Source organism: Leptodactylus fuscus, chromosome 8 (genome assembly GCF_031893055.1).
Source record: "Leptodactylus fuscus isolate aLepFus1 chromosome 8, aLepFus1.hap2, whole genome shotgun sequence".
NCBI classification, from domain to species: Eukaryota; Metazoa; Chordata; class Amphibia; order Anura; family Leptodactylidae; genus Leptodactylus; species Leptodactylus fuscus.
In genome coordinates this window covers 98,325,320-98,341,226 of record NC_134272.1, presented here as the reverse complement: position 1 = coordinate 98,341,226, position 15,907 = coordinate 98,325,320, and the positions used below count along the sequence as shown (strand labels likewise).

The following is a 15,907-nucleotide window of genomic DNA, read 5'->3' as shown; positions in this document are numbered from 1 at the left end:
ACACGCCGCCCTCGCCCTCCTCCCCCCCCCTGCCACGCGCCGCCCTCGCCCTCCTCCCCCCCTCCCTGCCACGCGCCGCCCTCGCCCTCCTCCTCCTCCCCTGCCACGCGCCGCCCTCGCCCTCCTCCCCCCCCTCCCTGCCACGCGCCGCCCTCCTCCTCCCCCCCACGCGCCGCCGCCGCCTCCCTCCTCCTCCCTGCCACGCACCACCGCTCTCCTCCTGCCCCCCCCCCCTCCCCACACCACCACCCTCCTCCTCCCTGCCACGCCTATGTCACACATTAGTATTTCGGGTTCAGGGGGTCACAACACAATCTCCACCCCTAACTCTGCACATACCTGAGACTGGATGTCCGAAATCTTACTCCATGAGAACTCAAACTCACTGAGGGGAACCTTGAACAGAAGAGGACGACAGTCATGAGTGCGGGGGAGGGGACGCAGGAGTCACCGGCAAATATAGGGGGCAACTGTTTAGGGTCCGGCGCTCACCTTGGCTTGTTTTAAGTATCGCAGAAATCCCAGCTCCTCCGGACGCAGAATCAGTAAGGCGTGGCCCTGCCCATCAATGCCTCGCGCGGTGCGGCCCACTCTATGGATGTATTCCTGTAAAGAAGCAGCGGTCAGAACTTTCATCCTCCGCAGAACCCCAGAAGGGTGCACAATGCTGGGACACTCACCTTGGGGTCATCTGGGGGGTCATACTGCACAATCCAGTCCACTTCTGGGATGTCCAGGCCTCGGGCCGCAACGTCCGTGCACAGGAGGATCCCCGTGTCTGCGTTACAGAACTGGAAGAATGTGGAGGTGCGCTTCGTCTGCTTCTGCTTCCCCTGCACACAAAGAAGGTGGAGATAAGAGACCGGGAGCCCGCCATGACACCAGACCCCAAAACCAACAGGACCCCGCCATGACACCAGACCCCAAAACCAACAGGACCCCCCCATGATACCAGACCCCCACAACCACCAGGACCCCACCATGACACCAGACCCCCACAACCACCAGGACCCCACCATGATACCAGACCCCCACACCCACCAGGACCCCACCATGATACCAGACCCCCACACCCACCAGGACCCCACCATGATACCAGAACACACCCCGCCATGACACCAGACCCCCACACCCACCAGGACCCCACCATGATACCAGACCCCCACACCCACCAGGACCCCGCCATGACACCAGACCCCCACACCCACCAGGACCCCACCATGATACCACACACACACTAGGACCCCACCATGATACCACACACACACTAGGACCCCACCAGGACACGACCCCCACCCCCACTCACATGGATGGCCATCACCGGCAGGTCAATGTAGTTCAGTAACTCGTAGTGAAACTTCACCGACTTGCAGGACGAGAAGAAAACCATCATCTTCTTCTTACGATTTTTCTTCAGGAACGTGAAGAGCAGTAGAAAGCGAGACTCCGAAGGGCAGACCACGTACCCCTGCAACAAGGGACAGCGCCAATTATATGGGGGAGGGGCTTCACTGCTCAGCCCCCACCATAGCTACCTGGACATTATAAGAGACAGAGGCTCATAGCCAGAAGCGGCCCCTCCCCCACGTTACCTACGACGAGCCGCGGCCCCTCCCCCACGTTACCTACGACGAGCCGCGGCCCCTCCCCCACGTTACCTACGACGAGCCGCGGCCCCTCCCCCACGTTACCTACGACGAGCCGCGGCCCCTCCCCCACGTTACCTACGACGAGCCGCGGCCCCTCCCCCACGTTACCTACGACGAGCCGCGGCCCCTCCCCCACGTTACCTACGACGAGCCGCGGCCCCTCCCCCACGTTACCTACGACGAGAGGCGGCCCCTCCCCCACGTTACCTACGACGAGAGGCGGCCCCTCCCCCACGTTACCTACGACGAGAGGCGGCCCCTCCCCCACGTTACCTACGACGAGAGGCGGCCCCTCCCCCACGTTACCTACGACGAGCCGCGGCCCCTCCCCCACGTTACCTACGACGAGAGGCGGCCCCTCCCCCACGTTACCTACGACGAGCCGCGGTCCCTCCCCCACGTTACCTACGACGAGAGGCGGCCCCTCCCCCACGTTACCTACGACGAGAGGCGGCCCCTCCCCCACGTTACCTACGACAAGCCGCGGTCCCTCCCCCACGTTACCTACGACGAGAGGCGGCCCCTCCCCCACGTTACCTACGACGAGCCGCGGCCCCTCCCCCACGTTACCTACGACGAGCCGCGGCCCCTCCCCCACGTTACCTACGACGAGCCGCGGCCCCTCCCCCACGTTACCTACGACGAGCCGCGGCCCCTCCCCCACGTTACCTACGACGAGCCGCGGCCCCTCCCCCACGTTACCTACGACGAGCCGCGGCCCCTCCCCCACGTTACCTACGACGAGCCGCGGCCCCTCCCCCACGTTACCTACGACGAGCCGCGGCCCCTCCCCCCACGTTACCTACGACGAGCCGCAGCCCCTCCCCCACGTTACCTACGACGAGCCGCGGCCCCTCCCCCACGTTACCTACGACGAGCCGCGGCCCCTCCCCCACGTTACCTACGATGAGAGGCGGCCCCCTCCCCCACATTACCTACGACGAGCCGCGGCCCCTCCCCACATTACCTACGACGAGCCGCGGCCCCTCCCCACATTACCTACGACGAGCCGCGGCCCCTCCCCCACATTACCTACGACGAGCCGCGGCCCCTCCCCCACATTACCTACGACGAGCCGCGGCCCCTCCCCCACATTACCTACGACGAGCCGCGGCCCCTCCCCCACATTACCCCGCAGTATTCCCCCACCTGCTCCAGGCCATCCACGGTTGCGGTATCTTTGTGGTCGTCCACGCCCACGTACAGCGGCTCCTTCTTCAGGGAGATTCGGGCCAGGTCCTCCACCTTGCGGGTCTGAGTAGCAGAGAAGAGCATGGTCTGCCGGCGCTCTGCGGAGGACACAAGTGTTATACACAGGTAGGGCCCGGCTCGGAGCGCTCTGCACCGCAATGTGACAATATATTAAGATGGCTGACAAGTTCTGGAGCTGCTGGAGAATTAAAGGGGGGCTCAGACTGTTTGGTGGAGTAGACACAGACCAGCCATGGACCGGGAGCCGAGCAGAAGTCCAAGTGTGTTCAGTCTATAGCCATGAAGCTGCACCCCCGAAGATCTACCACAGACAGTACTCCACCCCCAAGACAGACTGTACCCCCCCCGAAGATCTACCACAGACAGTACCCCCCCCCCCCCCCTGATCTACCACAGACAGTACTCCACCCCCAAGACAGACTGTACCCCCCCTGAAGATCTACCACAGACAGTACCCCCCCCCCCCCCTGAAGATCTACCACAGACAGTACCCCCCCCCACCTGAAGATCTACCACAGACAGTACCCCCCCCCCCGAAGATCTACCACAGACAGTACCCCCCCCCCCCACCTGAAGATCTACCACAGACACTACTCCACCCCCAAGACAGACTGCACCCCCCCTGAAGATCTACCACAGACAGTACCCCCCCCCCCCCCCTGATCTACCACAGACAGTACTCCACCCCCAAGACAGACTGCACCCCCCCCTGAAGATCTACCACAGACAGTACCCCCCCCCCCCTGAAGATCTACCACAGACAGTACCCCCCCCCCCCTGAAGATCTACCACAGACAGTACCCCCCCCCACCTGAAGATCTACCACAGACAGTACCCCCCCCCCGAAGATCTACCACAGACAGTACCCCCCCCCCCCCCGAAGATCTACCACAGACAGTACCCCCCCCCCACACCTGAAGATCTACCACAGACACTACTCCACCCCCAAGACAGACTGCACCCCCCCTGAAGATCTACCACAGACAGTACCCCCCCCACCTGAAGATCTACCACAGACACTACTCCACCCCCAAGACAGACTGCACCCCCCCTGAAGATCTACCACAGACAGTACCCCCCCACCTGAAGATCTACCACAGACACTACTCCACCCCCAAGACAGACTGCACCCCCCCTGAAGGTCTACCACAGACAGTACCCCACCCCCAAGACAGACTGCACCCCCCCCCCCCCCCGGTCTCTACCTGATGGGGACTTCTTGAGGAACCCCATCATGCCCCTAGCCAAAGAGTGGGTTCCCCTGGTAAAGAGATAGAGCCATTTATAGTTATTCTGGTATAAGGTGAGGGGGCCGAGTTGCCCACCTTGCTGACCTCATTGTGGGAGGGGGCTGAGGGGAGATCCTGGTGTTCTTTGTTCTTCCTGGTCTGCTGGCATGTGTCACTAGGTGCTGCGATGCTGCGGAACATGTTCCCTTGGACTACTGACTAATGCCTAGGGAAATACCATGCACCCCGGACTATTCTGCTAATGGGGTCATCAACCCCTTTCCATCTGTGGACTACCTAAAAGGACTCTAAAGCTATGTGCCCTGGATTCCATGAGTGGAATTCCGGAGATGGAATCTGGTATTATATCCGTGTTTCCAATCTTTTATTCTTTTCATCTTACTGTACTGTATCATACCTTTCTGTAACCGTATAAGCTTGTAACCGCCAGCGTATATCTTTATGTATATATTCTGGCTGACTGGTATCGACCATCTTGGGTTAATAAATCTTTAGAAGGCTCTTCTCGTATTATCCTATAAGGCCCGCTCCGCTCTCTGGCTGTGAGATTGGACGGTATAGATAAGAAGGTGATCGCGGTTTTTGCGCCAAAGTGGTTTTGACGTGGCGTGATCCATCACACACCCTCTCCCATTGACCACAGGTCACTCACTTGGTAACAGGTTGATGATCTGCTTCATTTCCTGCTCAAACCCGACCTCCAGGATACGGTCGGCCTCGTCGATGACCAAACACTGCAGGTTCTTGTACATGAATCCCGGCGTGTTCTGCAGGAGGAGACAACAATAAAGAAAACGGCCACCCCGTGACAGCAAAGGCCACCCCGTGACAGCAAAGGCCACCCCGTGACAGCAAAGGCCACCCCGTGACAGCAAAAGCCACCCCGTGACAGCAAAGGCCACCCCGTGACAGCAAAGGCCACCCCGTGACAGCAAAGGCCACCCCGTGACAGCAAAGGCCACCCCGTGACAGCAAAGGCCACCCCGTGACAGCAAAGGCCACCCCGTGACAGCAAAGGCCACCCCGTGACAGCAAAGGCCACCCCGTGACAGCAAAGGCCACCCCGTGACAGCAAAGGCCACCCCGTGACAGCAAAGGCCACCCCGTGACAGCAAAGGCCACCCCGTGACAGCAAAGGCCACCCCGTGACAGCAAAGGCCACCCCGTGACAGCAAAGGCCACCCCGTGACAGCAAAGGCCACCCCGTGACAGCAAAGGCCACCCCGTGACAGCAAAGGCCACCCCGTGACAGCAAAGGCCACCCCGTGACAGCAAAGGCCACCCCGTGACAGCAAAGGCCACCCCGTGACACCCAGCTGACCACTCACCTGCATATGGTCCAGGAGCCTCCCAGGGGTCGCAACAACAATATTAACCCCATTGGCGAGTTTCTGAGCTTCTGCCGAGCGATTGCTGCCGCCCATGATCAGCCCATAGGTGTGCACGTGATGCGTCATCAGCTCCTTCAGGACCCCATAGGTCTGCATGGCCAGCTCCCGAGTGGGGGACAAGATGAGGACCCCCGTGCCTGGAGCAAGAAAACAAAAAGTGTGACCAGTCTATCCTATGAGGGTCTGACAGTTTATTGGGGGGAGGGGGGCAGTGACTGTCCATACAGATAAGTAGAGGCAATGGGGGCAGACATGTTATTGGGCAGGGAACAGCCCCCCCTCCCAAACTATAACCCCCCTCCCCCACTATAACCCCCCTCCCCCACTATAACCCCCCTCCCCCACTATAACCCCCCTCCCCCACTATAACCCCCTCCCCCACTATAACCCCCTCCCCCACTATAACCCCCCTCCCCCACTATAACCCCCCCTCCCCCACTATAACCCCCTCCCCCACTATAACCCCCTCTCACCATTCCGTGGCATAAACTTCAGCTTGTAGACCAGTTCTATGGCGGGAATCAGGAAGGCCAGAGTCTTACCACTACCGGTGCGAGCGGCAGCCAGAACATCCCTATGACATCACAAAGGAGACGCTTATGTCATACACAGCCCTAATATGGATTGTGACCCCGCCCCCCATTTACATACATGCACCATTACTTATATAGCGCATTCAGCACAGAGATGGAAGGAACGTCTGGAGGTGACCACTGATGAGGAGGAGATGTGGGAGCTTCAAAGGAGAAGGAAAGATGAACGCAACGCGTGATCAGCAAATACTGGAGACTCCTCAGCCAGGAAGCTGCGCACGGGACGGACTGGGACGTTCCAACATGACAACCAGCCAAAACACAAGGCCACGGCCCCCCTGTCATTGGCTACAGCAGAAGAGAGTGAAGGTTCTGGAGCGGCCATCTCAGTCCTGACCCCAATATCACCTCAGGGACCCTCTGGGGAGATCTCAGGGCGCAGGACATGGAGCACAGGCCGGGAACGTACCGGAACAAGAAGAATGAAGGGCCTCATCCCCAGCAGAGGGGGCACCGGGGGAGGGGAACCGAACAACAGGGTTATTGGGGTGTACAAAGAGAAAACCCAGAAATCTGACAACAAATGGCGCCCCCCGACCACTGACCAGGAGGAGAAGGGATTGTCTTATCTTTATATTCCAATTATACGAAGGGGCGGAGCTTGGCGGCGCTACGAAATGGCGGCTTAATCCCGGAGCTCCGACACGAGCCCGCACCATATACCGGCATAGGGAGCCCACACGTTCAACACCGCTCCGCACACAGCACCATAGCCTGTCGGATTACACTCGGCACCCGACATGACCAGGAGGAGATCGGGGAAACCCAGCATCACGCCGATACCGCACTTCATAATACAGTCACCACGTGCCCCTGGCGCGCAAGATGGCGCTGCCTCCCCCCATTCAAGGAGAGATGTCCCAGCCACTACACAAGCGCAGCCCCAGACCCCACAATGGCTGCCGATGCCACCGACCCCTGATTCACATAGAAAGCACAAAAGGGAGTTAACCCTCTCACCGCTGTCATCTCCATCTGCAAAGGAACCTGTGAGTAAGAAGAGCCAGCAGGCTCCAGCTAGTAGAGATAGCTCCAGGTAGTAGAGATAGCTCCAGGTAGCAGAGATAGCTCCAGGTAGTAGAGATAGCTCCAGGTAGTAGAGATAGCTCCAGGTAGCAGAGATAGCTCCAGGTAGCAGAGATAGCTCCAGCAAGTAGAGAGAGCGCCAGCAAGTAGAGATAGCGCCAGCAAGTAGAGATAGCGCCAGCAAGTAGAGATAGCGCCAGCAAGTAGAGAGAGCGCCAGCAAGTAGAGAGAGCGCCAGCAGGCTCCAGGTAGTAGGGATAACTCCAGGTAGTAGAGATAGCGCCAGCAAGTAGAGAGAGCGCCAGCAAGTAGAGAGAGCGCCAGCAAGTAGAGAGAACGCCAGCAAGTAGAGAGAACGCCAGGTAGTAGAGAGAACGCCAGGTAGTAGAGAGAACGCCAGCAAGTAGAGAGAACGCCAGCAAGTAGAGAGAACGCCAGCAAGTAGAGAGAACGCCAGCAAGTAGAGAGAACACCAGCAAGTAGAGAGAACTCCAGCAAGTAGAGAGAACGCCAGCAAGTAGAGAGAGCGCCAGCAAGTAGAGAGAACTCCAGGTAGTAGAGATAGCTCCTGCAGGCTCCAGGTAGTAGAGATAGCTCCTGCAGGCTCCAGGTAGTAGGGATAGCTCCAGCAGCACGTGTAAGTCCGACAGCAGCCCTGGTATCACTGTGTATGAGCAGGAGCCCTGTTTAACCCCTGATGTCCCGGCTTCAGAGCGCTCTATACAAGCTAATATCTGTGCTAACTAACTCTGCAATAGCTAATCTGCAATCCACTATTGGTGACCGCACGTCTCACCTGGAAAACAAAATGTCTGAAGTCGCACAGTCACACAATCAGCTAGTGTCTGCATTCAATGAGGCCGATGTGGAAATACAACGCCTGAGAGATAAGGTGACGGACCTGGAGGACAGGTCGCGCCGTAACAACATAAAGATTAGCGGCGTATCAGAAGATGTGGCACCTAATGATCTCCCCAACTATCTGGCAGCCATGTATAAATCCCTGTCACCCACCTCCTCTGATCTGGATCTCACTATTGATAGAGCGCACCGCATACCAAAAGCTAGAAATGCGCCGGAAAACGCCCCCAGAGACATTCTCGCTAAAATCCACTCCTACTGCACAAAAGAAACTTTACTACTGGAAGTCAGAAAGAAAGGCTCATTACCTAAGCCATACTCTAATATCAGGCTGTTCCCTGACCTGTCCGCAGCAACGTTACAAGCTCGCAGGGCCTTCAACCAAGTCACAGCGGCAACTCTGCGCACTAACAACATCAAGTACAAGCGGGGCTCCCAACCAAACTGATTGTCACCAAAGATGGCTCCACCTTCATAATTAACAACCCAGAAAAAGGCTTACTGCTCCCTGACAACTGGCGACTTCCTACAAACACATCCCCTCCCCCGACTCTCTCCCCACAACATCCTCCATCTCCTCCGCCTCTCTCTCCACAACATCCTCCATCTCCTCCGCCTCTCTCCCCACAACATCCTCCATCTCCCCCGACTCTCTCTCCACAACATCCTCCATCTCCTCCGCCTCTCTCTCCACAACATCCTCCATCTCCTCCGCCTCTCTCCCCACAACATCCTCCATCTCCCCCGACTCTCTCTCCACAACATCCTCCATCTCCCCCGACTCTCTCTCCACAACATCCTCCATCTCCCCCGACTCTCTCTCCACAACATCCTCCATCTCCTCCGCCTCTCTCTCCACAACATCCTCCATCTCCCCCGACTCTCTCTCCACAACATCCTCCATCTCCCCCGACTCTCTCTCCACAACATCCTCCATCTCCCCCGACTCTCTCTCCACAACATCCTCCATCTCCCCCGACTCTCTCTCCACAACATCCTCCATCTCCTCCGCCTCTCTCTCCACAACATCCTCCATCTCCTCCGCCTCTCTCCCCACAACATCCTCCATCTCCCCCGACTCTCTCTCCACAACATCCTCCATCTCCCCCGCCTCTCTCTCCACAACATCCTCCATCTCCCCCGACTCGCTCTCCACAACATCCTCCATCTCCCCCGACTCTCTCTCCACAACATTCTCCATCTCCCCCGACTCTCTCTCCACAACATCCTCCATCTCCCCCGACTCTCTCCCCACAACATCCTCCATCTCCCCCGACTCTCTCTCCACAACATCCTCCATCTCCCCCGACTCTCTCTCCACAACATCCTCCATCTCCTCCGACTCTCTCCACAACATCCTCTCCCCCGACTCTCTCTCCACAACATCCTCCATCTCCCCCGACTCTCTCTCCACAACATCCTCCATCTCCCCCGACTCTCTCTCCACAACATCCTCCATCTCCTCCGCCTCCCTCCCCACAACATCCTCCATCTCCCCCGACTCGCTCTCCACAACATCCTCCATCTCCCCCGACTCTCTCCCCACAACATCCTCCATCTCCCCCGACTCTCTCTCCACAACATCCTCCATCTCCCCCGACTCTCTCTCCACAACATCCTCCATCTCCCCCGACTCTCTCTCCACAACATCCTCCATCTCCTCCGACTCTCTCCACAACATCCTCCATCTCCCCCGACTCTCTCTCCACAACATCCTCCATCTCCCCCGACTCTCTCTCCACAACATCCTCCATCTCCCCCGACTCTCTCTCCACAACATCCTCCATCTCCCCCGACTCTCTCTCCACAACATCCTCCATCTCCTCCGACTCTCTCCACAACATCCTCTCCCCCGACTCTCTCTCCACAACATCCTCCATCTCCCCCGACTCTCTCTCCACAACATCCTCCATCTCCCCCGACTCTCTCCACAACATCCTCCATCTCCTCCGCCTCCCTCCCCACAACATCCTCCATCTCCCCCGACTCGCTCTCCACAACATCCTCCATCTCCCCCGACTCTCTCTCCACAACATCCTCCATCTCCCCCGACTCTCTCCCCACAACATCCTCCATCTCCCCCGACTCTCTCTCCACAACATCCTCCATCTCCCCCGACTCTCTCTCCACAACATCCTCCATCTCCTCCGACTCTCTCCACAACATCCTCTCCCCCGACTCTCTCTCCACAACATCCTCCATCTCCCCCGACTCTCTCTCCACAACATCCTCCATCTCCTCCGCCTCTCTCTCCACAACATCCCCTCCCCCGACTCTCTCTCCACAACATCCTCCATCTCCTCCTCCGCCTCTCTCTCCACAACATCCTCCATCTCCCCCGACTCTCTCTCCACAACATCCTCCATCTCCCCCGACTCTCTCTCCACAACATCCTCCATCTCCTCCGACTCTCTCTCCACAACATCCTCCATCTCCTCCGACTCTCTCTCCACAACATCCTCCATCTCCTCCTCCGCCTCTCTCTCCACAACATCCCCTCCCCCGACTCTCTCTCCACAACATCCTCCATCTCCTCCTCCGCCTCTCTCTCCACAACATCCTCCATCTCCCCCGACTCTCTCCCCACAACATCCTCCATCTCCTCCGACTCTCTCCCCACAACATCCTCCATCTCCCCCGACTCTCTCTCCACAACATCCTCCATCTCCTCCGCCTCTCTCTCCACAACATCCTCCATATCCCCCGACTCTCTCTCCACAACATCCTCCATATCCCCCGACTCTCTCTCCACAACATCCTCCATCTCCTCCTCCGCCTCTCTCTCCACAACATCCTCCATCTCCTCCTCCGCCTCTCTCTCCACAACATCCTCCATCTCCTCCTCCGCCTCTCTCTCCACAACATCCTCCATCTCCTCCTCCGCCTCTCTCTCCACAACATCCTCCATCTCCTCCTCCGCCTCTCTCTCCACAACATCCTCCATCTCCTCCTCCGCCTCTCTCTCTCCACAACATCCTCCATCTCCTCCTCCGCCTCTCTCTCCACAACATCCTCCATCTCCTCCTCCGCCTCTCTCTCCACAACATCCTCCATCTCCTCCTCCGCCTCTCTCTCCACAACATCCTCCATCTCCTCCTCCGCCTCTCTCTCCACAACATCCTCCATCTCCTCCTCCGCCTCTCTCTCCACAACATCCTCCATCTCCTCCTCCGCCTCTCTCTCCACAACATCCTCCATCTCCTCCTCCGCCTCTCTCTCCACAACATCCTCCATCTCCTCCTCCGCCTCTCTCTCCACAACATCCTCCATCTCCTCCTCCGCCTCTCTCTCCACAACATCCTCCATCTCCTCCTCCGCCTCTCTCTCCACAACATCCTCCATCTCCTCCTCCGCCTCTCTCTCCACAACATCCTCCATCTCCTCCTCCGCCTCTCTCTCCACAACATCCTCCATCTCCTCCTCCGCCTCTCTCTCCACAACATCCTCCATCTCCTCCTCCGCCTCTCTCTCCACAACATCCTCCATCTCCTCCTCCGCCTCTCTCTCCACAACATCCTCCATCTCCTCCTCCGCCTCTCTCTCCACAACATCCTCCATCTCCTCCGCCTCTCTCTCCACAACATCCTCCATCTCCTCCGCCTCTCTCTCCACAACATCCTCCATCTCCTCCGGCCTTAATTACCGAGGACTGGAAAACGCGGCAATCATTCCTAACTACGCAATACTCCCTATGCTGGTTCTTTAGCCCACGGTTCAGGCCCTCTCTACTTTTCGGAGCCGTACCTCCGTTTATTCTTGGCAATGCTGAGTACTTTACTGGCAGCGGTTATTTTTTCCTGGTTTATTCCTGTTATGTATGTTTTGGTTCTGTTTCCTGTTCCTGTAGCACCTTCTTATACACCCTGATGGACAGCCTCGCGCCTCCGATCGACCCGGACCCAAATCCCGCTGTGTACCTCCCTACTGCACATAATATAGCGAGTACAAAACTTACACCCACATATAGACACCCAATAGCTCACATAGTAACACATCCCCCCCCTCTACAATAACGGATTTAACTATTTCCTCCATAAATGCTAAAGGACTTAACAGTCCCTATAAACGCCACTTACTATGGAAAGAAGCCCTAACCCTCAAGTGCAACGTATTGTTCACACAGGAGACGCACTTCTCAATTACTAAAACCCCTAAAATATCTCACCCCAAATTCCCACATGTTTACTTGTCCTCAGCGGATACAAAAAAGAGAGGAGTCCTCACTGTAGTGACCGATAGAGTGCACTGGCGTTTCCTGGAAAGGTATTGATAACATTTGGATTTATCGGAAACATCCAAGACGCTATACTCGCCCTTTATTCTAATCCCTCGGGTAGGGTATACAACTGCCGGTCGCTACAGCGAGGCCTCCGGTCTGTGCCGGTCACTACAGCGAGGCCTCGGGTCTGTGCCAGTCACTACAGCGAGGCCTCCGCTCTGTGCCGGTCACTACAGCGAGGCCTCCGGTCTGTGCCGGTCACTACAGCGAGGCCTCCGGCCTGTGCCGGTCGCTACAGCGAGGCCTCCGCTCTGTGCCGGTCACTACAGCGAGGCCTCCGGCCTGTGCCGGTCGCTACAGCGAGGCCTCTGGTCTGTGCCGGTCACTACAGCGAGGCCTCCGGTCTGTGCCGGTCACTACAGCGAGGCCTCCGGTCTGTGCCAGTCGCTACAGCGAGGCCTCGGGTCTGTGCCGGTCACTACAGCGAGGCCTCCGGTCTGTGCCGGTCACTACAGTGAGGCCTCGGGTCTGTGCCGGTCACTACAGCGAGGCCTCCGGCCTGTGCCGGTCGCTACAGCGAGGCCTCCGGTCTGTGCCGGTCACTACAGCGAGGCCTCCGGTCTGTGCCGGTCACTACAGCGAGGTCCCTGGTCTGTGCCGGTCGCTACGGCGAGGCCTCCGGTCTGTGCCGGTCACTACAGCGAGGCCTCCGGTCTGTGCCGGTCACTACACTGGCTGCCAATTCATTATAGAATAAAATATAAAGTTCTCCCCCTCCCCCACAAGGCTCTCCATAATGCCGCACCTCCCTACATTTCCTCCCTCATCTCTACCGCCCAACCCCCGCTCTCCGCTCACTCAATGACCTAACACTTCCATCCTCTATTATCAGAACCTCCCCCGCTCGTATACAAGACTTCTCCTGAGCTGCACCACTTCTCTGGAATGCTCTACCCCGGACAATCAGAGGAACTCCCAATTTCTACAGCTTTAAGCGCAAACTAAAGACGCATCTTATCAGAGCGGCCGATCACAATTTCTAACTTCTAACTGCTTGGCATCATTGTTTCTCTTCTGTTACCCATGGTTATCTCTAAAGAAACACGTGCAGTCATCATTGCATTGCACAAAAATGGCCGAACAGGGGAGAGTATCGCAGCTAGAAAGATTGCACCGCAGTCACCAATCTATCGCATCATCAAGAACTTCAAGGAGAGAGGTCCCATTGTTGGCAAAAAGGCTCCAGGGCGCCCAAGAAAGACCAGCAAGCGCCAGGACCGTCTCTTAAAAGTGTTTCAGCTGCGGGATCGGGCTACCAGCAGTGCAGAGCTTGCTCAGGAATGGCAGCAGGCAGGTGTGAGTGCATCTGCACGCACTGTGAGACTGCGGAGACTCTTGGAGCAAGGCCTGGTCTCATGGAGGGCAGCAAAGAAGCCACTACTCTCCAGAAAAACCATCAGGGACAGACTGATATTCTGCAGAACGTCCAGGGAGTGGACTGCTGAGGACCGGGGTACAGTCATTTTCTCTGATGAATCCCCTTTTCGATTGTTTGGGACATCTGGAGAACAGCTTATTGGGAGAAGAGGAGGTGAGCGCTACCACCAGTCTTGTCTCATGCCAACTGTAAAGCCTCCTGAAACCATTCATGTGTGGGGTGGCTTCTCCGCCAAGGGAATCGGCTCTCTCACAGTCTTGCCTAAAAACACAGCCATGAATAAAGAATGGGACCAGAATGTCCTCCAAGAGCAACTTCTCCCAACCGTCCAAGAGCAGTTTGGCCACCAGCAATGCCTTCTCCAGCATGATGGAGCACCTTGCCATAAAGCAAAGGGGAGAACTAAATGGCTCAGGGAACAAAACAGAGATTTTGGGTCCATGGCCTGGAAACTCCCCAGATCTTAATCCCATTGAGAACTTGTGGTCAATCATCAAGAGACGGGTGGACAAACAAAAACCTACAAATTCTGACAAAATGCAAGCATTGATTGTGCAAGAATGGACGGCTATCAGTCAGGATTTGGTCCAGAAGGTGATTGAGAGCTGCCAGGGAGAATTGCAGAGGTCCTGAAGAAGAAGAAGGGGCAACACTGCAAATATTACACCGCTGCACTAACTCCTTCTAACTGTCACTATAAGCTTTTATTACTCAGAATATGATTGCAATTCTATCTCTGTATGTGATAAAAACATCTGACAACACACAGAAACCAGAGGGAGCAGATCATGTGACAAGAGGAGATTTGTGGCAGTCTCAGAACTTATGGCCATGACTGTACACACCCCTATATATACACACACAATCCGTATACACCTCTATATACACACACAATCCGTACACACCCCTATATATACACACACAATCCGTATACACCTCTATATACACACACAATCCGTATACACCTCTATATACACACACAATCCGTATACACCTCTATATACACACACAATCCGTATACACCCCTATATACACACACACAATCCATATACACCCCTATATACACACACACAATCCGTACACACCCCTATATACACACACACAATCCGTACACACCCCTATATATACACACACAATCCGTACACACCCCTATATACACACACAATCCGTATACACCTCTATATATACACACACAATCCGTACACACCCCTATATATACACACACAATCCGTACACACCCCTATATACACACACACAATCCGTACACACCCCTATATACACACACACAATCCGTATACACCCCTATATACACACACACAATCCGTACACACCCCTATATACACACACACAATCCGTACACACCCCTATATACACACACACAATCCGTACACACCCCTATATACACACACACAATCCGTACACACCCCTATATACACACACACAATCCGTATACACCCCTATATACACACACACAATCCGTACACACCCCTATATATACACACACAATCCGTATACACCCCTATATACACACACACAATCCGTACACACCCCTATATACACACACACACAATCCATATACACACACACACACAATCCGTATACACCCCTATATATACACACACACAATCCATATACACACACACACACAATCCATATACACACACAATCCGTATACACCCCTATATACACACACACACAATCCATATACACACACACACACAATCCGTATACACCCCTATATATACACACACACAATCCATATACACACACACACACAATCCGTATACACCCCTATATATACACACACACAATCCATATACACACACACACACACAATCCGTATACACCCCTATATATACACACACACAATCCATATACACACACACACACAATCCATATACACACACAATCCGTATACACCCCTATATACACACACACACAATCCATATACACACACACACAATCCGTATACACCCCTATATATACACACACACAATCCATATACACACACACACACAATCCGTATACACCCCTATATATACACACACACAATCCATACACACACACACACACACAATCCGTATACACCCCTATATATACACACACACAATCCATATACACACACACACACAATCCGTATACACCCCTATATACACACACACACAATCCATACACACACAATCCGTATACACCCCTATATACACACACACACAATCCATATACACACACACACAATCCGTATACACCCCTATATATACACACACACAC

The 15,907-nt window shown here is 55.7% G+C and overlaps 1 protein-coding gene across 1 annotated transcript in view; it reads right to left on the bottom strand.

The window, feature by feature from the left end:
- Positions 1-303: 303 nt before the first annotated feature.
- DDX18 (DEAD-box helicase 18) overlaps positions 304-15,907 on the bottom strand; it is a 30,063-nt gene continuing 14,459 nt past the window's right edge. Inside the window, exons 5-12 of the mRNA XM_075285496.1 lie at positions 5,976-6,076; positions 5,440-5,639; positions 4,764-4,878; positions 2,799-2,938; positions 1,307-1,468; positions 681-833; positions 493-606; positions 304-396 (exon numbers count right to left, since the gene is read on the bottom strand). Of these exons, the coding sequence (XP_075141597.1) occupies positions 304-396; positions 493-606; positions 681-833; positions 1,307-1,468; positions 2,799-2,938; positions 4,764-4,878; positions 5,440-5,639; positions 5,976-6,076 (1,078 nt within the window). The remainder of the gene's footprint in view (positions 397-492; positions 607-680; positions 834-1,306; positions 1,469-2,798; positions 2,939-4,763; positions 4,879-5,439; positions 5,640-5,975; positions 6,077-15,907) is intronic.